The sequence below is a fragment of the Sprattus sprattus genome, assembly GCF_963457725.1.
Source record: "Sprattus sprattus genome assembly, chromosome: 18".
Taxonomy (NCBI): Eukaryota; Metazoa; Chordata; class Actinopteri; order Clupeiformes; family Clupeidae; genus Sprattus; species Sprattus sprattus.
In genome coordinates this window covers 5112355-5134260 of record NC_137916.1, presented here as the reverse complement: position 1 = coordinate 5134260, position 21906 = coordinate 5112355, and the positions used below count along the sequence as shown (strand labels likewise).

Genomic DNA, 21906 nt, shown 5'->3' with positions numbered 1-21906 from the left:
TCACATTAATCTCGGCCACAATAATATCATAGATGTAGGCTACGCGTTAACTTTGACGCCCTTAATTAATATTGTTCTCAATTTAAAATCAGTTACTCGCTCCGCGGCCCACCAACGGGGGGGGGGAAAAAAAATCTGAAACAGTTTCGCGGTGGGCCGCGGCCCATGGGTTGGGAAACCCTTGTCTAAAGTACAAATTAACCTGTTCTCCTGTTTTGTAGCAATTTCAACAAATGATGCTAAATAAATTCAGCTGGCTAGTATGCAGCATTAACAAACCAGTCCTCCTGTTTTGTGACAAAATTAGACAAACATACATTATTTATTATTAAATATATTCATTCTCTTATATTCACAATATCTAGTTAAATAAAAGTATAGCCTAGCCTACATCTAGGCTAAAACTGTTTCTCACAATTCATGATCTGTCATTCAGCTTTTGCTAAATAAATAATGAATAATAGAACATACATTTGTAGTTTGCCTAAAAAATATGTTTTACCATTTTGTTGTGTAGGGTAGGCCATCAGCTGCTGATCTGCTTTTTGCCAGACTTGCTTCTTTAGTTGTTATGACTACAAGGTCGTAAATCCGCCATGTTTTCACTGCCCTAGCGTTGCGACAGAGACGGAGAACTCGAACGACATGAAACTAGAAAATAATAATACGGCAGAAACAGAGAACCAGCAAACGGATCACGGCAACATCATCACTATTGAAACCACGCTGGGAGATGAAGGTACATGTCATTCTTTACTCAAAATGTATGTTACTATGTATGAAACCAAACCAACACTTCGTTCACATCATGGGCCTTGAATCTTAAAGTGGTGACAGGCTAAAATTATTGCTAGCTTGCTAACCTAGCCTGCAATATAGACTAATGAGCGCGTTAGCATAACGTTAGCGCTCGTGTGCAATAACATTAGGTAGCTGCATTGGCCAGGTTTCTTAGCAAGCTAGCTAGGTCTTACTACTTTGGCTAACCCCCCTTTCTCCCTAGATAGTTATCTTCATCAAGTTTACTTTACCATAAGCCATGCAGAGACTGTTAATCAGAAGGTTTGCCATTCCCTAAGGTCTCTGGCAGGCTAACGTTAGGGAAATCTTTCTGATAAATATAATTTGGTACTGCCTACTGCTAACTTAACTACACATACAATAGCTAATTTACTTAACGTTACTTTGCTGTCCAAGAAAAAAAGGTAAAAAACAGGTAGCCTAACTAGATATGTTGTAGGTATGATCGGACTTGTTAATGTAACTGTTACTGGGGTATCTGGAGGTTGTGGCTAACTTTTAATATGCCCAATTCGCGATGGCAGCTAAGATAGTTGGTTAGCTACCCTGCAACCTACATCATAGCACTATCTAGCCAGCTTTGCTGTTTCAATGAAAAAACCGACGTGCTAGTGGGCTCAATCCTTTCAGAATGGTTGGTCTCATATTTGACACATCGTTTTGCTACGCCAAGCTGTCGTAGTTTTGTATAACTTGATGCAGGACTTCACTAGAAAATAACTCTACATCTGCAATCCAGATGAAGATGTGCACAAATGTGGACGCTGTCAAGAGGAATTCTCCTTATTGGAGGCCTTCATTCAGCACAAGCTGCGTCGTAACTGTCAGCGTTCTCAAGAACCGACGAAGAAGGAAAGTCAGGTAAATAGTAGTGTGGGTGCTACATTTTTGGTTCAGCCCCCAATATGTGGGGTTCAGTTTGTTAACGTCTGTAAAGTAGTGAAGTGTTTTAGTAATGTTGGTGTCTACTATGATAGACGGCTGGTGATGACGGAAATTCTCCAGCCCTACTCATGACGGATGAAAGTGGCATATTGTCATCAGTCGGGCCAGACACACCTGAGAGTCCAGGTAGGTTATTCTGTAAGGTATTTCTTTGAACCTTCTGGACCGAAATGCATGTTATTTTAGAACTACTGCATGTTTTTGTCAAACCCTCACCCCACCTCATATTTGAAATCTTGAATCCAGATAAAGCCATTCGTGCTGCTTCCCAGCAAGCAACGTCTGATGATGTGGAGTCTAGCAAGCAAGGGGCCCAGGTCTCTGAAGACTCAGATAGCCCCAAGATGGTGTTAAGGGTGAATGATGAGGGGCGCTACGTCTGCCAGCTCTGTGAGAAAACCTTCAAGACCGTGCGTTGCTTTATGAAGTACATTTACATTTACATTTACATATAGTACACCCTCAACTTGTAGAAAGCCTTTCAACAGTTTGAATATTAAATAAGTTGAATGACAAAGCAGTATTTTGCTCTCTAACACTCAACAGCTCAAGTCATTTTCTTTCTTGCAGCCCAACATCCTGAGGACACACTTGTCAACCCACAGCGAAAAGAAAGACTTCCAATGTGATCTGTGTGGCACCGCCTTCAGAACCAAGGGCTCACTTATCCGGCACAACCGTAGGCACACAGGTGAGACCCAACACCAGATGGTACTAGCGCCATCCTCCGTACCCACTGTCCCCTCCTCAGGCTCGAGGATAACCTTTTCTCCATTTGGCCCTCTTTTGACCCTCCAGATGAGCGGCCCTATCGGTGTAACCTATGCGGCCTCTCCTTCAGAGAGTCGGGGGCCCTGACTCGACACATGAAGTCCCTCACCCCCTGCACAGAGAAGATCCGCTTCAGTCAGTGCAAGGAGATCCTTGTTGACAAAGATGGTGTTCGAAAAGGTGCACAATACCTTCTGAAACTACACCTTCACCCAGCGAAAGTGTCTTTTAGGACACATTCATTCATGTTGTGTGGAATGTGATCTAGCTTTAAAGTTGTATGATATAGGCACATCTACCACTGATCACTTTCCTGAGTGTGTGTGCTGGGGACCGCTCTGAGTTTGGACTGTTTTGTAACGGTAGCCTGTCTACTTCTAGAATCTGTGGCAGACCAGCCTCCCTCCAACCTGCCCCAGACAGAGGAACAGCAGGTGTCAGAGGTCAGTGTGGCGGTAGAGGAGGAGGAGGAGGCGGAGGAGGAGGAGGTGGTGGAGGCGGAGGAGGAGGAGACCCAGGAGCTCATCCACATTCAGATGGTGCAGGACCCAGGGCAGTGCCAGCAAGTGGGTGCTCCTTTTATGTTTTGATTCTGATCTGAAAGAATCACAAAAAGTCCCCATAGGTGTTCTATGTCCATTATGGAAGATGCAGGGAGAGGGAGCATTTTATTGCGTCATACTTTTTTTGCTGACTACCTTATATTCCTATGCTAAAAAGAGGGCAGCCGTGGCCTACTGGTTAGGGTTTCAGGCCGGAAACCGTAGGGTGGCCGGTTCGATCCCTAACCAGTAGGAAAAATGTGGGTGGGGGGAGTGGTAGAGCACTGCTCTCCCATGCCCACATCCACGGCTGAAGTGCCCTTGAGCAAGGCACCTAACCCCAATCACTGCTCCCTGGGCGCCGCCAATGGCAGCTCACTGCTCCGGGTTAGTGTGTAACCTCACTTCACTGTGTGTGTGTGTGTCACTTCCCTGGATGGGTTAAATGCAGAGGTGAATTTCAGAGTGTGTGTGTGTACACCAGCTCTGCCATAGAGAGGACTTTCACTTTCACTTTCAAAATAGCCTGCTATTGGCAAGACACAGCATGACCGGAAGATACAGAGCATAGGCTCCGATAGTGATTTGTCTATCTGCTTGAGTAACAAGTAACATGTCATGGTATGATAAATACATTTTGTTGATTGTATGTGTAAGCACTAACATAGTTCACAGTAAAGCTTTCTGAGGAGGGTTGCTTGTATGTTGCTCTCTATTGTGGCCTTCATACAGTGTGTGCTGTTTGTCTGCCCTTCAATTTGCACATGATTCACTTGCTTACACTATGGAGGGTTAGACTCAGTTGGGCTGCTGTCACAACACCAAATATTGAATTTTACAGACTTTTAAGGCATTAAATCTTTTAAAATATTTTCATAACATGCATCAGTGTCTGTCTCTGTGGCGTGCTACTTGCTTTTTAAAATTAGAAACCTCCTGGAAACATCGAAGGGATGAGGACCCATAACTCAACATTTGATGGGGAAATTTGAAGTTATATTTGGAGTCGTAAAAGTATTGTGACCATTATCACGATTCCTGTGATTCCCACCCCTTCTTTTCCAGGAGGCTGAGCAGCCCCAGTCTGAACCCATGGAAGATAGCAACAATCTGATCTGCCAGGCAATCATCAACTCTGGCATCGCCCTGGAGGCTGACGCAGAGACTGAGACAGACGTGGAGGCGGGGCCAGGGCCCGGAGTGAGCAGGTCCGCCAGGTTGGCCCTGCAGAGCCCTGGGACAGAGAGCCGAGTCACGGACATCCAGCTGTCAGAGGAGTGCGTGGAGATGGAGGACGAGACTGTGCTGAGCTCCGGGGTAAGGGAAACCATCAGCCCCTCCTCCTGCCTGGAGCTATTGTGTGTCAGCGCTTCCTGACTTATGGTACATGGTTTTATTACAATTAGAGATGCACTGATCCACTCTTTTTAGTTCTGGTCCAATGCCTATACCTGAATTTGGATACCGATACCAGAGCTTTTTTCCCGTTGAATATAATTATTATTATCATTACAATCGTTGTTGTTGGTATTTATATTATTATAATAAAGTGATATGAGGCTATAGGTAGTTAACCACACAGCACTGCTTTTTTAAAGAGCTAAAAATATGCAAAAATGCGTTACATTTAATGTAAAAGTGTATTAGAGAACTTGGATAGAGCAGATTTAGTTTTCATCTTCTCAGTTAATGTGCTCACATAACAGGAAAAGCTCTAAACACCCTCATCAAAAGTAGCCTACGGGCTGCAGTAGAGGCCAATGGACCCTAGGGGGGCCCTTAAGACATCAGCATCCTTTTAGGTTTCTTTAAATTCACGTCATGTAGTGACCATTGACTAGGTGTCGGAGGTGCATAGGTGAAATCTTAACTGATATTTGATAAAGCTTGTATTTCCACCAATACTGATCCACGGATGGGATCAGTGCATCACTAATTACAATGCAAACTTACTACGTAAGACTGTATCAAAATAGTGTTTCCCACAACATTGTGTCTAGGGTTGGGCATAAAGTAATGTATGCCCTGTGTTAAGGTTTTTCTGCAGGAAAAAATTAAAAGCAGATCTAAATGGCACTGAAAAGAAAATGATTATAAAGATTTGATAATATTGGAGCTGTTGAACTGTAAAAAAGAACAAACTTGGGTAATAATAATGCACACAGTATGCAGTCTGTCTTGTGTGGGTTTAATGAAGCTTTTGTTTTGTCCCCTCTGCAGGAGACCTCGGAGAAGGAGGGGGAGTCAGCACCTTTAAAGTTTCACAAATGTCCTCACTGCAGTCGGGTCTTCAAAGCTTTGAATTACCTTCGTTTTCATGTCAAAGGTCACCTGGGTGAGAACCTGACCCCATCCTCACCGTAGCTCACCTCACCTTGCCTAGTTTAACATCATTTGTTTGTGTTTTTCCAAAGCTGCAGCAATGTGAAAGGTGCACAGTGCTAGAATGAACACATTGAGCTTTTTCTTTTTTTTAATTACTGCAATGTTGTAGATCGAGTGGCGTTTGAGAAGCTGAGAGAGCATAGGTGTCTGTTTGGCTCTGTGTGTTAAAGTAGCATTCCGAATCAATTGCTAATAGCTTACGATATGCTAGCGGCTAAAACTAACAAAATCTCTCGAAATATGCTGACTTTGACATTATGACAAACTAGTTAGTCAGCAACTGTCTTAACACAGTCAAACATCAAGCAAGTGCAACACAAGACAAAGCAAGACGGCAAATAAGCTACTTACTAGTAGGCAGACAGTAAAAAGCCGGGTGGCTTCAGGCAATCCTACATTAAGCAGTAATATGCCTACGGGTTGCGATTCTCCATATTAAAAGTCATTGTAGCGCCCCAATTTTTTTCAAGCTGTTATTTTAAGGTAAAACTGCTTATCCTTACCCTAATCCTGAAGTACAATTGTTGCATAATGCTTCTTTAATGTGTGGATTAGCAGCTGTTTGAGATGACTGAGGTGAAGAGGTGTGGGAGGTTAAGTCAGGCCTTCTCTGTCTGGCAGGCTACAAGCCTTTTAAGTGCATGGTGTGCCAGAAGGAGTTCCTGACAGGCTACCTGCTGAAGAAGCACATGGAGGTTCACCTGAGTGAGAGGCGCTACAAGTGCGGCGAATGTGGCAAACTCTACAAGACCATCGGCCACGTGCGCGAGCACATGCGTGCCCACTCCGACGAGCGACCCTACCACTGCAACTGCTGCGACAAGGCCTATAAGACCAAGGTCAGAGAAACTCTCGTGCTTTTTATGTGCTTGTGCCCAAGTGCTGTTATGCTTAAGGAGAGTTTAATCAATGGCTTCATTCATGGAAAATTGCAGATCAGGAGAGGTGCATGTTTATCCCGTTAGCAAGAAATATGAAGTTCATACTTCATACCAGTGATGTGACCAGAGCCTACCCCTGTCACTGAAAAGATTAGCCTACAGGGTTAATAATACTTTTTCCGAGGTCACATTTCCATTTCATTGACATCAGCTCGCTTTTGTCTCTGACCCCATCCCAGAATGCCTTGCAGGTTCACCAGAGGACACATGGACAGGACAAGCCCTACGTGTGCCCCCACTGTACGCGTGGCTTCCGGGAGAAGGGCTCACTGGTGCGCCACATCCGCCACCACACCGGGGAGAAGCCTTTCAAGTGCCTCAAGTGTGGCCGTGGCTTTGCCGAACACGGCACACTCAACCGCCACCTGCGCTCCAAGGGTGTGTGCAAAACAGCGTTTACCTCAACCTCTGGTCTGACTACTCCTGCCATTTCGAAAGCATCCTCACCTTGTTTAAAATGTGCCTAAGACTTGCACATTGCAGGATGGTAATGTGACTAGTGTGTCAAGATTAGTCTGATCTTTTTTCCAGCAAGCCTCTGTTGGTCTTGGGACTCAATATTGGAAAGGCTTTAAGTATATGCAATACTGAGAGACAGAAAAAGATAATTTAGTTCTCTTCTACCTATGTGTGTTCCTTACTTACACTGTGCACTGCACCCACTTACACAATAAAACATTTAAAAGGGTGGTTGTGCGTGTCAGGCGGCTGCCATACAGGCCAAAGGGAGTCGGAGCAGGCGATTGAAGTGGAAGTGAAGGAGCAGCTTGGGTCAGCGGAGAGCGTGGCTGCCATCATCAACGAGGACCCCCACGCAGTGCTGGTGGAGTTCTCCTCCGTTGTGGCTGACACTCAAGAGTACATCATTGGGGTAAGGCTTGGGGGACGCGGGTGGGGCTTAACCTTAGAGGTGTGTGTGTGTGTGTGTGTGTGTGTGTGTTGGGGCGGATGGGCTATTATTTCATCCGCAACCGCATCACAAAACGCATGATCCGTCCGCCATCCATCTGCACCAATTTTTTTTACCAATTTTCAAAACCGCATCCGTCCGCCATCCGCCTGTTGTTTTTAGGTATAGGCGCTGCCGACGCGAGGCCGACGCCTGGAAAGTTCTTGCCTGTTCTTGAAAGGAGACTGATCCAATGCCGCAAAGATATTTAAAGAATAAAGTCCCTAGTATGATAGCCTATTGGCAGTGTTGGGGGTAATGAGTTACAAAGTAACGGATGTTATTAACAACGTTACTATTATTGGTAACGGAGTACAATAACTCATTACTCTCAAAATATTGGTAACGTCACTACTTTACTAGACCTCAGTTACGACTTTTCCTGCGTTACCCAAGCCATTTTTTGCCTGTCTGAAAAGTTCTCTTTTAGTGGCACGTGCATGCTTCCTGCCTGTGTGCTTGTTTTGGCACTGTTGCCACAGAGACCGATTTGAGTGACGTGGCTGCTGGTGCGGAGAAGGAGAGAAGCGGGGAAATGGATGAGACGGAGACGGAGACAGGAGGGTTCAGCCAGTAGCGATATTCTCATTACTTTAACTTTGTTGCTCGAAAGTACAAAAATCATTAAATGCACTATGTGTCCGATTGAACAACATAAACACTCATACAGATGAATTAACAAGGATAGCAAAACCGATGTATAAGCATAGAAACAGAATGGCAGAAAGGCAGGACGTCAGATCACAGTGACAGGCTGTTTTTTCTCATTAAATGTGACGGTTGAGATATTCATAACATTTAATTCAGTCTTACTGGTGGTCCTTTTGTAATACCAACAGACACTTCGTTGTGGATAAGTAAAGCCTATGTACTGTTCTCACTACGTGTTTAGCATTACATCGCATTCTGGAGTTTCTGGATAACAGCTGTTGCCATTTCCATGAGACGAACATTTGAATGATGTCAAAGTAAAAGTCCAATACTATACTGTGTTCGTTTCCATAACAACAATACAAGCAATATACATTTGCAGACCTGAATAAGCAGAGGACAGAACAGCCAAGGGTGCAAATAATTGTGGAGGGCACTGTATTTGGAAATTCACAGTTTATGTTGAGTGACTTTGAGGATGAGCTTTTCTCTTAACCCACTACAGTGATTCCTACAACAAGCTGGTTTTGTTCTCAGGAGGAGGCCCCCATTTGGTTTAGTGGAGTCTCATGTTTCCAAAAGCCTGTTTTTGGCCTATTTTTTACTGTTGTGTTACTGCAGAATGACCCACCTGAATGTTCCCACCATACATGGCCACTTGTATCCTGTTTGTGGATTTTAAAGTGAGGCAGGGTTAATGTCCGTTCAAGTGGATGGCTGAGTTTCAGATGCTTTATTGTTTTACATGTTTACAATTACAATACACTATGAAAGGCTAAGAGATGCCCTTAATTGAAAATTAATAAAAAATAAAGTGATGAAATTAAGGGCCATGATGTTTGTCCAGCTTTGGGGTAAATTTGGACGTTTGCTTAAAAAAATGGAAAGTAAAGTAACAAGTAGTGAAGTTACTTTTCAATTGCAGTAACTAGTAAAGTAATCTAGTTACAATTTTCGGAAGTAACTAGTAACTTGTAACTAGTAACTTTTTCTGATTAACTACCCCATCACTGCCTATTGGCTATGTTGTAGCCTATCCCAAGAATATTATCGGGGTCTGTCTCCGATCGATGCACAGGGAGAAAAATAAATAAATAGCCAAGCACATCGGCAAACCTGACCTTACCATAGGCTAGTAGGCCTACAACTTTTTATCATCTATCTATAAATCCAGAAATCTCTGTGTGTCTGTCAGTCAGTCTGTCTAGGGCGTATCTCCCTGACGTTAGTTATGTTAGTTATGAGATTTCGCATGTAGCTTACGCATGTCATGAACCTGTGCACCCTTGATTTTGAAGATTTCTGAATTCATAGTTTGCGACATATTTGTATTTATCGTTTGCCGTAGGCACTATGGGTAGTGTAGTAGTTCAGAGAAAGAGGGGTGGACCCGCGCAACGTGAATGATGTCATTATTACACTACCCAACAGCTACACCTACGTCTGCTAACACTACAGAATGCATAATTCCTACGGGCACTGCACTAGTTGTAATAAAACTCAATTTGGTACACCATTTTAATATGGTAATATAGCCTACTGTTTTTTTTTTTTTTGCAAAATGAAAGAAAGCCTATTAAGGAAACGCAGACACGAGCCTATTAATTCCGAAATTTCACCGCATTGTAGGCTACTGTAACAACCCCAACACTTGCCTGCTTGCCTTGCAAATCAAAGTTTTCCGACTATTTTTCTTACCTTCTTTCTTAGCTGTTGATGTTACTGAAATAGAAGTTGAACTTGTTCTCAACATCTCGCGCTGCCAATGCCCAATGTCACTTCTGAGTCAAATCACTCCATCATCTTTTTGAAATTCCTTATTCCACGAGTGGTAGGCTACAATGACTGGCTTTTTAAAATATAACTAATAGCCTAACGAAACAAAATGACCCAGGCAGTTTCATCTACGACACGTTAAGGCTTCTTCCAATACTGACAGCTGACTCATAGCTTGCAGGTTTGTGGCGCTGCAAGGAGACGCGACATGGGATGGATCGTCACTTAATTTAAACTTTTTTTTAGCTTCATTTGCTTGCTTTGTATGCATACACGGAACTAGGCCAATTTACTGCCTGATGAAAATTGGATTATTTCAAAATGTGCTTGGATGTAGGTAACGACATTTAACAATGTGTAGACATTTTGAATTTCGTTGGGTAAACCGCCACCCGCCCGAATTTAATTAAAATATTTTTTTTTGTCACGTCGTCCGCCCGATCTGCTGTTTAACCGCGGAGTCCGCGGCTGCGACCGCCAACCGCGCATCTCTAGTGTGTGTGTGTGTGTGTGTGTGTGTGTGTGTGTGTGTGTGTGTGTGTGTGTGTGTGTGTGTCTGCTTAAAGTGTGTGTGTCTACTTAAAGTCTGCTTCTCCACCCACTGGTGCAGGCAGCTGCAGAGGAGTCTGTGACGACTGAGGAGGCGGCCTTGCTGCAGGACACTCAGAGTCAGGTGCGTGGCTGGGCCCCCGCTCCTGGGCATGGCCCCTTCATGGGTTTTTCTGTTGAGTAACCCAGACTTTATCATTTATCCTGACTGATACTCATTCAGAGGTGCAAAAGTTTTTCACAAACCTCTGAAATAACATGTATTTTCAGTGTGTTGCTTTGTTATGATTATATATTTTTTCTATTCCTGTTATAAGATATTCACATATCTTCTAGAGCATGTTGAGCAGCATTAAGCCACTTGTAAACAATCTGAACAGAAAACAGCGTTAGTGTAGTGTTAAAATGAGGCCTGTTCACTACCTCCGAGAGAGCTTCTTTTCTTACCCGCCCTCCACTCTTGTTCCAGATGGGCAGCCAGATCATGAAGGTGGTGCAGCAGATCGTGAGCCAGTCGCAGCAGCAGGGCGGGGGTGGGCGCCAGATCATCGTGCGCCACGCGGCCGCCGGCGAAGACGCGGGCCCTGCCACAGCCACCATCTCTGACTCGGGCGATACCATCACCATCGCCACGCCCGAGAGCCTGACGGAGCAGGTGGCCCTCACGCTGGCTTCTGCCATCGGAGACGGCACCATCCTTACCGCGGCCGCCCAGGAGACCACCGTTACCATGGTGACAGGTGAGGCCCAGGAAGTGGAAGTGATGGAGCAGGAGCAGTTTGTCATCGCTGCCATCCCTGAGGAGATGGAGATCCAGACCGTGGTGGTGTGAGACAGAGACGAACCCAAACACACTCTGATTGACTCCAGCTTTGGACACAGCTGGGACTGTTGGAACCCGACACAGGGTGTGCACCCCAGCGAGGGAGTGATGACAAGATGAGAACGAGTGAGAGACTACGTGAAAAAAGACTGATGAAATGAACTGAGATGTTCAAGCTATTTTGCCTTCTGCTGCCTGAAGAACTATTCTTTTATGTGTGGGTTTTGAACAAAGCTTTTCCCAGATTAGTTTTGTCCTCCTAGTTAATGAATGAAGTAGGGGAATGTGTGAATAGCAAACACTGCTTCATATTTATTGTTTTTTCTGCTTCATGAAGCCACAGAACTGTTGTCTCACTCTGTTTTTAAATCCTCAACTTCCCAAACCCAGCCTACTGGAAAGGCCCAAACCGAAGAGCGGTCTGAACAGTGGATCTAGTGTTTAATGGCTGGACCCTCTGTGCATTATCTTCACGTTTGTTTTCGTGCTAATGAAACAAGAGCACTGTTACTTGTCATTTGTGTCTCATTTGTTGCAGTACCATCAGAGGTTCAGGTAGACAATAGCCATTGATAAAGGGTGAAACTTTGAGCAGTGTGAACCTTTGGAGAGGAACTAACCATTCCCAATGTAACATATTAACGTGCCAGTTGGCCATGTGAATCTTAATATGGCTGAAATAGGTTGGAGCTAGCGAAAAGGCTCTTCTTGCCTTCTGCATCTATTTGTTTCTGAGATACAGGAAATGAATGTCAGTGAATGTTGATGTACTAGTTGTGTTCAGTGCCCACCAGTTTGGGTCCCGTGTCTGCAGATGTGGAGGTATAAGTAATATTTACTTACAGCGGTGCAGATTGCATTTCCATCTGCTTTTAATAGAATGATTTAATGTTTAAATGAGTTGCTGGACTGGTGTGGATGACACAGGTGCATGTTTAGCGGAAGTGTTTAGAAGAACTATTTCAGTGTTGGCAGGGACTATGCTATGAATTACTGTGAAGGAAAGTTGGAAGAAAAGCTTCCTGTTGCCCATTGGTTGGCATCCACTCCCTTTTAGTCATCATGCCAAAGTAGACTTGTGACTTAACCCTAGACGTTGTTTTTTTTTTTCCATGAAAGATTAATACCAAATATGCCACCATCTCTGTTACAATCCCTTTGTAATGTCATTACTTCAGGACCTCATCAGGTTGTCTGTGCCATCTGCTGATGTCCTTGTTAAGGATGTCATTAAACTCATTTTTCAAAGTGAAAGGAGTTGTTTTTTGGTGTGATTCTTTGCCACTTAGCTGGTGTTTTTCAAGTATTTAAAACAATCAAGTATTCATTAGTTTTCACTAAAATGGTTGTGAACAACTGCTCAGTTCTGTTACCATGCGGATGACCAGAAGTCCATTTGAAGTAATTGGCATGTTAATCTGTATGGAGCCATCCCGGTCTTATTTATAGTCAGCCGACTGTTGCATGCCAATTATGCACAATGTTAGTTTTTAAATCTGCTGTGTATAATTCCTCATTTGACCACTGGGAAGGGTGTGGGCAGCAGAAGGAGTAGATACACTCAGATGGTTACGCAAACCTGTCGCCGCATGAAGACCATATCCACTTCTTGGGCGTCTTTCTTTTCTTCTTTTAGAGGAAATGTGTCCTGCTGTCTGAGATTTTGAGCTGTGTGTGTGTGTAGGGGGGGGTGTCCACAGGTGTTCTCAGTGGGCGGCATGTTATGGAGTGTCATCATCAGTCATGAGAAAATCGAGGACAGACAAGCCAGTCCTGCCCACTTTGATGCGCCTCTTTACCTGTTTCTGTCTTTCTCTCATTCTTCTTTCTCTCATTCTCCCATCTCTTTCCCTGTTCCTGTCTTTCTTTTATTCTTCCATCTCTTTCTATCATTCCTGTCTTTCTCTTATTCTTCCATCTTTTTCTCTCATTCTCCCATCTTTTTCCCTGTTGTTGTCTTTCTCATATTCTTCCATCTCTCTCCCTCTCTAGCCTCCTTCACCAGGTCACCAGTATTGAGACTAGTAATGACTTTCATCTCCACAGTCTCAAAGGACATGCTGCACAGATCCATTCACTTTAGCGATGCGGTAATGGTGTACAACATTATGGATATAGTTCCCAAAGAAGCTGAAGTGGAGGTATTTTCATTCATCCAGTGATGCCAGTGTCGGGGTAACAGTACAGACAACCTACCTTGAAAGGAGCACTAGACATAATCAAGGCTACTCGCTACTCTTGTTGTTCAGTCTGTTGACACCCGTCACCTCGACTTCTATGTACACTTCTGACCAGTTTCCTGTGTACTTCCTGCTGTGTCTGTTTAAAGGGTAGTGCTGGATATAGATGATGCAAGTGTAATGTCCTTTCATGGTAATGGTGTACAACATTATGGATATAGTTCCCAAAGAAGCTGAAGTGGAGGTATTTTAATTCATCCAGTGATGCCAGTGTCGGGGTAACAGTACAGACAACCTACCTTGAAAGGAGCACTAGACATAATCAAGGCTACTCGCTACTCTTGTTGTTCAGTCTGTTGACACCCGTCACCTCGACTTCTATGTACACTTCTGACCAGTTTCCTGTGTACTTCCTGCTGTGTCTGTTTAAAGGGTAGTGCTGGATATAGATGATGCAAGTGTAATGTCCTTTCATCTGGTGTGGCTAGTAGTGATGCCGCAAACTGCCTCTCATGATAATTTTGCATTGGATTGTTTTAACTCACTCTTCGACTACAAATTGCCTGTTGAAATCACTAGACATACGATAACAATGATTTGGATGTGATGGGTCTCACTGTCACAGCTGTTATTTAGTTTTCATTGTTTTATAAAGGGTTCTTATGTATAATATGTGAATTATCTGTGATCGAACAATGGATCTCATTACAGGTGTATGGCAATACTAATGCCTAGTTATGGCAAGTCATTTAGCTTTTATATTATTTCATATTGTCTGTGTATTTTGTCATTCAGGAAACGTTCTGGCACACAACAGATTAAAAATAGAAGTGCACGCTAAGGATTTTGGGTCCTAGTGTCCTAATGATCTCGTCTCCACAGCTCACAGTGCCGACCCTCAGGGGTAAACAGAGGCTCCCATTGCAAATATTCTGCTGCTCAGGTGAATTTCTAGGGAAATAAACCCAATCCTGCCCATTTCTGGCTGACAAGCGCTCCTTTTGAGGAGGAATGACGCCCAAGCAGGATATTTGATCTGGCAGTGTGTCTTGGCCCGTGGATACAACAGCAGTGGCCCAGACAGATGTGGAGTTAGTGAGTCTTAGAGCTTAATCACCAGTGGGAAGCATGGATCGAAATGGGACTGTCCAGGTCCGTTCAACCTTGGCATGAAGACGAGTCCCCCTGTGTCATAGCATTGAGTAGCGACACCCGGGCTCTGTTCTTTATACATGCTGTCCTCTCTCTCTCTCTCTCTCTCTCTCTCTCTCTCTCTCTCTCTCTTATTCTCTCTCTCTCACTGGCAAGCCATACTCTTTCTGGGTCAGTCCCCAGCCCTTAGAGAGACCCTGATCCAGAAGAAGAGAGAAAATGAGCAAGAGAGTGAAGGGTTGGGGAGGGGAGGTATTTATAGAAAAATGGGGCTTCGCAGCACCTTTCCTCGAGAAAGAATCATTAGAGGACCCAGCTAGTGTGTCCCAGTTTTACTCTTCCCACATTAGTCCTGCGCAAAGAGGGCCGGGGATGGACCAACGTACTGGAGCGATGCTCCACCAGAGTAAGTCCACGTCTGCCTGATCCCTTCTCTCCTCTCCACCCCCTTCACCTCCTCCAGATCTCTCTACCCGTTGTTTGATGACCAACCCTGGGAAGAGAGCCATGCGTCCACCTGCCTTCCACGCTGAAGAGATGGAGACCGCGGGCAGGAGCCCAAGAGCCTGGCTCCTCTGAACTCAGAGAGACCGGGCTGAGGTGGGTCGGCTGGGGAGGGGGCCGCAGTGGTGCTATTTTTCTTCACCCTTACCGGAAGAGGACGGAGGTGGACAGCCGCGACGGTTGTCTCCTCTTCCTCTGGCCTGGAGCATCGGCACGCTGAGGCGATCACTGAGCCTGAACATGCGGCGCTTCCTCAGGAGCCAGAAGGGCCGGTTCTCCCTGCGCCAGAACCGGTCCGGCTCCGGCTCCACCCGGGGATACCGCAGCGCCTCCAAAGACTTCTGTGAGTCCACTCCACCCTCTTACCTCTGCTGCGTTTACTGCATTCTTCTTGTGGCTTTTAGGGCAAGTGGCAAAAAGGTATAAGAAGTATAAGTGGCTTTGATGGTGTTGGTTGGGTTACTAGCTGTAAGGCTATGGCCAGTGCTGTGTTTGTGCATCTGAAGTGCAAGGGTAGAAGGCTGTAATAAGAAATCAAGTTTCATTGCGTTCTTAAACTTCATCCATTCAACTGAAGCACTGTAAGACATCGAAATCTAAAGTACACACAAAGAGCTGTTATGAAGGGTAGTTAACGGCCATCTCAGGCAATTAAGCAATCGCAGAGCTAAACTTTCGCATTTGTGGCTTTTATTTTTAAAGCATGACCTGATTTTAATTCAAATGAGGAATCTGTGTCGCTATGAAACATTCTGGTTCCTCAGAAAGGACCCTTTCATGAGAGAGGGTGTATTTACAGTAACTTTATTTTCTTGCTTGACTTGTTTTTGAATAGTCTGGCTTCCAAAAGAGTATACATTTTGTCCTGTTTCACTGTGCACATTGAACAAGAAAAATATATCATGTTGACTGAAGGATACAGTGATAAAGATTTACTGGTTTATAAACAAATATTGATGTCCCATTTATATTCCATAATGACAGATCCCAGATATATATGAGTCTATCTTGAGTATGTGTGTGAGTGTTGGTATGGAGCAGGTGGGGCAAGGTGTGTACTAGGGCTTTGACAGAATGAGGGGAGAGCTTCCTGCAGTGAATGGAGAACAGGGCCAACAGATCTGGAATCAGGCTCTGAACAACACTGTGACTGAGGAGGTCTCACACACTGCCTGCAGTGAGTGGAGAACAGGGCCAACAGATCTGGAAGCAGGCTATGAACAACACTGGTACTTAGGAGGTCTCACACACTGCAGCTAACAACAGTGTCTGCAGTCCTAATGACATTTTCAGATTTTAGGTGTCACATTCGTAAAAAGTTGATGTGTAAGTATTTCCTTTATGCATTTTTGTTTTTGTGTGTGTGTTTGCATGTATGTATGTATGTATGTGTGTGCATGTATGTGAGTGTGTGTGTGTGTGTGTGTGTGTGTGTGTGTCTGTTTCTGTGTTTGCATGTATGTATGTGTGTGTGTGTGTGTGTGTGTGTGACACTTGCAGCCTTGAGCATGATGCCACCATCTAACCAGGGCTGGCCAGAGGACTTTGGCTTCCGGCTGGGCGGAGATGGGCCCAGCTACATCCTGTCTGTGGTGGAGGGCAGCAGTGCTCACATGGCGGGGCTGCAGCCAGGAGACCAGGTGCTGGAGGTGGACGGCCAGAACGTGTCCACGCTCAGCCCCCTGGCCCTCGTTGACATGGCCAACACCATCAAATCCGTGCCCCCCAGCATAGGGGTGGTGTCCCGGATGGAACAGGTGCCACACAATCCCACCAACAGTGCTCTACAGTTACTGATCAGTCTTGACTGCTGTTCAGTCCTTTTTCCTAAATGGCTAGAATGAAATGGGTGGGACTGAACACTGAGACATTTGAAAGTCAAATACAAGTTATAATAAATAGTTAGCGAGAAGGATTTCATTAGGATATCTCACTGCTGAGGACTTTTTGTTGCACTGTAGAAAAATACTCTTCAATTAAAGGTTGACACCTATTTGGTAAGGTGAAGGTCCTCACTCAGAAGCAAAGGCCTAACACTGGACTCACACATAGGTTGACGGATCCCCATTCACTTTGAATAGGGTGACGTCATCCTTTGCCGAACTGAATTGTGGCTTCGTTGGGTTCCGTCGCATTGTGTTTGAAAAATGTTCAACTTTTCGAGAGGCAACGCATGCGTCAGCCAATCAAATTGCCTTTCATGCATAACTCACAGCACAGGTGCTAGCCAATCAGATTGCGATTATGCTCACGTCGAATGAGCGGGAAGTAAAAAAAAATAATAGATGGCGGACCAAACTCCATAGATGGTCGTATTTGTACCAAATGTTGTTTGTTTGACTTTTTTTTGCTTATATTTTTTTTAAGGTACTGAGAAGTAGACATTATACAATGGAAAAACCCTTTTATTGTAACTGAAAAGTACGTCTGATAGGATTTTGCGAGGTGTCTGAGCCACCTATCTAATGTAGCATGCTACTACTCACAAGGTGAACAGATTGCTAGTGGCGTGATTGGTTTGTTGACCTGTCAATAATGTCTCCGTTATCAACACAACCCCATGTGCCAGACTCCTCTTCTGCCATCTGTTGGATCAACGCATTCCAACACGTATGTGTGAGTCCAGGGTCAATGAATCGCTTATAGGCCAACACCCACTGGCAGCGATAAATTAATTGAATGCACCTGATGTTCTGATTCAATAACAGTGTTACCGCAGCTCGGCGAAGACATGACTTCTTTTTTTCACAGGATACATACTATATTACTATACTATTGAGTCATCATCTTTATTAGCAAACAACTTTTAACCTTAGTTAGTTTTGTTTACTAGAGGCAACAATGCTAAGAAGTCATGTTTTTAATATAGTGTCATGAAAGTTGCCCTAAATGATTGCTGACGGAAACAATGGGCCTCATTCTTGAACGCAGTTGAGAAGAATTTAAGAAGGAATTCCTTCTGAACTCCACTTCCGGTGGATTTATGAACAAATTTGGCATTCATTACAGTTTTCTCATCTGGGAATTGTTCTGAACCTCAGAAGACTTTCAGAACGCGAAATAGCAGGCGTAAATAGGCCAGAGATTTCTCAAATGCAATTCCTCAAAAAAACACAAGATTTAGGATGAGACCAAGGTTACGGACCTGTGTGGAGGGGGTGATGGTGGAGCCGTCAATGTTGAAGGAGAAAGACTGGGCTGAGTGGGTAAGGTGTTTAGGGCCGATTCTAAGTATATCTGATTCATTGCAGTTGAGTTTGAGAAAATGTTGTTGCATCCATGATTTTATATCAGCAAGACAGATGGTGAGAGTGGAGTGAGTGACTGGGGTGATGGCCTTCGAAGAGAGGTAGAGCTGGGTGTCGGCAGCGTAACTGTTGAAATTGAGACCGTGGCGACGGATGATTTGTCCAAGGGGAAGGATGTAAATGATGAAGAGGAGGGGACCGAGCACGGAACCTTGGGGGACACCGTGTGTAACTGGGGAGGTGGAGGATTTGCAGTTGTTTATGGAAATGAATTGGTATCGGTCTGAGAGATTTGATACCAGGAGAGGGCAGTACCAGTTATACCAAGGGAGTGCTGGAGACGTGAGAGGAAGTCGGAGTGGTTGATGGTGTCAAATGCGGCGCTAAGGTCAAGGAGGATGAGGATGGTGAGGAAGCCAGAGTCAACAGAGCGGAGTATGTCACTTAACTCAATCGCGTTGATATAGCCATTGTGGAATAGAATGGACACATCTACATCCTGCAACAGTACCTCCACCTCTGCGCTAGTGAAGTTAGATCTGCGTTTACTCGACCAGTGCCTGCTTTCCGCTTTTACATGACTCGCTTACGAGTTGCTTTTGTGTAGATTCGGCCGATATCGACTTCACACGTTACTACGGTTGCGTGCCCTTATAGGGAGCTGGCGGGGCATTTATGTAAGCAAATCCAGGTGCACGAGAACGTGCTTTCAATTTAAGAAACCTCTTCCGGGGAAGCACAGCTCAGAACACTTCTGCTGCGTAAGAACACATTTTCAGGCGTTCATGAATCTGGCGGATATGTTCTTCTAACATTGGTTTTCCGAAGTCCGTAAGAAAATGAAAAATGAAAATGTTCGAGAATAAGGCCCAATATTTGGATTTTAATTGAAAAATAACTTTTTTTTTTTGCTGTGAAGGCCAAGTGCGTCAAGAGACGCCTAATTTAAGAATGTAGTCATTTGTAACGGGGCAACGCCCACTGATCGTGTCCGACGCGCGTCTATACCCACGTTTAGAGAACAGTTCTAATTAAAAGCATGATTTTTCTTAACTTAGCAATCGTTACCACTATTAAACAATCGCTGGCACCGCCAATAGATGTTTCAGAACATCAGGTGCTTTCTACGTTATGAAGAACTACATTTTAAACTCTTCAGGTTCAGGTTCTCGAAAACATTCTTTTTTTTGAGACACTAGTTCAGAGGCCCCGTTCCCGTGCCTTTATGGTTCTCTTTGGGGTGGTTTGGTGGAGAACTATTTAAGAATTAAATAGTTCTTTTAAGTGAGATGAAAATCCTCATTAAAGCATATTACTCAAGAGACCCTGGCTCACCTCTCGGGGCTTGATGTTGGAATTATTATTCATATTAATAATGTCCCCCTAAAATAGAATGATAGCCTTATGATTTAAAGACATCCTGCTGTCTCTGAGGCCCTTTGCAGTATACCAGTTCTGAGGGAATGCAGTCTTACTGGTCGGTCAATTGACACATTGCCTGCCGACAGACATCCAAAAATCACAATGAAAGAAAACAATGCAGTTGAAGAATAATGCAGAAACAATAGATGTTGTTTCACTGAGCTGATTGCAGTACACATATTGTAACAGGTTTGATAAACAGTAATTTGCTTCTGGTGCAGCAGTATACATGATAGATGATACACGTGCAGGAGCTGTTCTAAAGCTAGAGGTTATTACCACAGGCCTTCCCTCATCCTTCCTTGTGAAAACTCTTGTTAGTATATTATCCTGTTTTGGATCTTTCTCCTTTCTTCCTAGATTGACATCACTCCTGGCCCTGATGGCCGATTTGGCTTCACCATAGTGGGAGACAGCCCCCTGCTAGTGGAAGACTGCCTGCCCAGCTCTCCGGCGGGACGCTGTGGGCTGCGCGCGGGCGACTATGTGATGGAAGTGAACGGTCTGCCAGTGAAGCAGCATGAGATGGCGGCGGCCATGATCAAGGCCTCGCAGGGCCGCACGCTGCGCCTCGGAGTGCTCAGTATCAACCGCTGGCAGCGCCGCTCGGCTAGTGCCAGCATGAAGGAGGCGGCAGGGGCAGCCTTGACCACCCCCGTCAACATCAGCGCCTCCGGTAGTACCACAGCAACCACTCCCATCAGCCCACCACGCCTGAGTGGGGAGAGCGTGCGCCAGGACCGCAAACACAAAGCCCAGGAGTTTAATAAAAAGGTTCGCCTGTGCTAAGATTTCTTTCCAGCATATAGGTATATAGCATATAGTTTATGGGGATAGAAATGCCCCAGCCTCACTCTTTGTTCAGGCATAGAAATGGCAGAGTCTTAAGTCTCTTACTGGGATAGATCTAGTGTCTCAAGATTCAAGATTTCAAGAATGGAAGGATGCAGGCTGAAAATATTGCAACCTGCACATTTCTTTTTACTAATACTCTTTTATATTCTAGGCAAAGGAAATTAATATCTTCAATGTTCTTAGCAGATCTCTTGCCTCCAGCAAGTGCAGATACATTAACCCTCTGTGTCTGTACCTGCAAATGAAATCAACTGTATGTGATTGATTCCACTTCACAAACAAAGACGCAACTTTCTGTAAACACCCCACCATGCATGAATGACCGTCAGATCACGGCCTCTCTGAAGTGAGCTCTCCTGCCCCCTACAGGTGGAGGAGATCCTGGGAGATGACCCAGAGGTGAAGGAACGGCTGTTTGACGTGCTGAAGCAGTATGCCACCGAGAGGGACGTGGAGAGCCTGGGCTGCATCCTCCCTGAGATCCTCATCACCGAGGAGCATCAGCAGCTGATCGAGAGCGTCAGGTACGACACACTTCAAATGTCCCAAACTCAATGTGTTTCTGCAGCTTTTTAAAGGGTTTGTGTCTGAGAGCATCAGGTACGACACACTTCAAATGTCCCAAACTCAATGTTTTTCTGCAGCTTTTTAAAGGGTTTGAGTCTGATTGAGAGCGTCAGTCACGACACACTTCAAATGTCCAAACTCAATGTGTTTCTGCAGCTTTTTAAAGGGTTTGTGTCTGGTGGAGAGCATCAGGTATGACACACTTCAAATGTCCAAACTTAATGTGTTTCTGCAGCTTTTTAAAGGGTTTGTGTCTGATTGAGAGCGTCAGGGACGACACACTCCAAATGTCCAAACTCAATGTGTTTTTGCAGCTTTTTAAAGGGTTTGTGTCTGATTGAGAGCGTCAGGTACGACACACTTCAAATGTCCAAACTTAATGTGTTTCTGCAGCTTTTTAAAGGGTTTGTGTCTGATTGAGAGCATCAGGTACGACACACTTCAAATGTCCTAACTGAATGTGTTTCTGCAGCTTTTTAAAGGGTTTGTGTATGATTGAGAGCATCAGATTCGACACTCTTCAAATGTCCAAACTCAATGTGTTTCTGCAGCTTTTTAAAGGGTTTGTGTATGATTGAGAGCATCAGGTTCGGTACTCTTCAAATGTCCAAACTCAATGTGTTTCTGCAGCTTTTTAAAGGGTTTGTGTATGATTGAGAGCGTCACGTACGACACTCTTAAAATGTCCAAACTCAATGTGTTTCTGCAGCTTTAAAGTTTTAAAGTTCAGATGTTATTGGAAGACAAGAATGTCTCCTGTAAACTAGTCTGTAAACAGTGTAAGTGTTTTTTCGTCTGCTTGAGATTCCTTTAGATGAACACACTCACTGTTAATAATACAGATA

At 44.5% G+C, this 21906-nt stretch overlaps 2 protein-coding genes across 2 annotated transcripts in view; both read left to right on the top strand.

Annotated features, from left to right (window-relative positions):
* Positions 1 to 618: 618 nt before the first annotated feature.
* On the top strand, positions 619 to 12306 carry e4f1 (E4F transcription factor 1). The gene is made up of 14 exons (XM_080857142.1): positions 619 to 739; positions 1541 to 1662; positions 1779 to 1872; positions 1993 to 2156; positions 2317 to 2437; positions 2545 to 2697; positions 2899 to 3083; positions 4125 to 4376; positions 5280 to 5394; positions 6066 to 6283; positions 6565 to 6763; positions 7090 to 7256; positions 10372 to 10434; positions 10780 to 12306. The coding sequence occupies exons 1-14, from the start codon at positions 646 to 648 to the stop codon at positions 11140 to 11142; spliced, it is 2310 nt and encodes a 769-aa protein (XP_080713268.1). The 5' UTR covers positions 619 to 645; the 3' UTR covers positions 11143 to 12306.
* A 2903-nt stretch (positions 12307 to 15209) lies between these two features.
* grid2ipa (glutamate receptor, ionotropic, delta 2 (Grid2) interacting protein, a) overlaps positions 15210 to 21906 on the top strand; it is a gene marked incomplete at both ends in the record, with an annotated part of 40479 nt that continues 33782 nt past the window's right edge. Inside the window, 4 exons of the mRNA XM_080857104.1 lie at positions 15210 to 15312; positions 16470 to 16726; positions 20000 to 20413; positions 20864 to 21018. Coding sequence (XP_080713230.1) covers positions 15210 to 15312; positions 16470 to 16726; positions 20000 to 20413; positions 20864 to 21018 — 929 coding nt within the window. The remainder of the gene's footprint in view (positions 15313 to 16469; positions 16727 to 19999; positions 20414 to 20863; positions 21019 to 21906) is intronic.

Excerpts from the sequence above, each read along its gene's own strand:
- e4f1 (XM_080857142.1), top strand. The coding sequence starts at position 646 with ATGAAACTAGAAAATAATAATACGGCAGAAACAGAGAACCAGCAAACG. Across the intron at positions 2,438-2,544 it reads GCACAACCGTAGGCACACAG|ATGAGCGGCCCTATCGGTGT; the intron begins GTGAGACCCAAC and ends TTGACCCTCCAG. Across the intron at positions 7,257-10,371 it reads CTCAAGAGTACATCATTGGG|GCAGCTGCAGAGGAGTCTGT; the intron begins GTAAGGCTTGGG and ends CCACTGGTGCAG.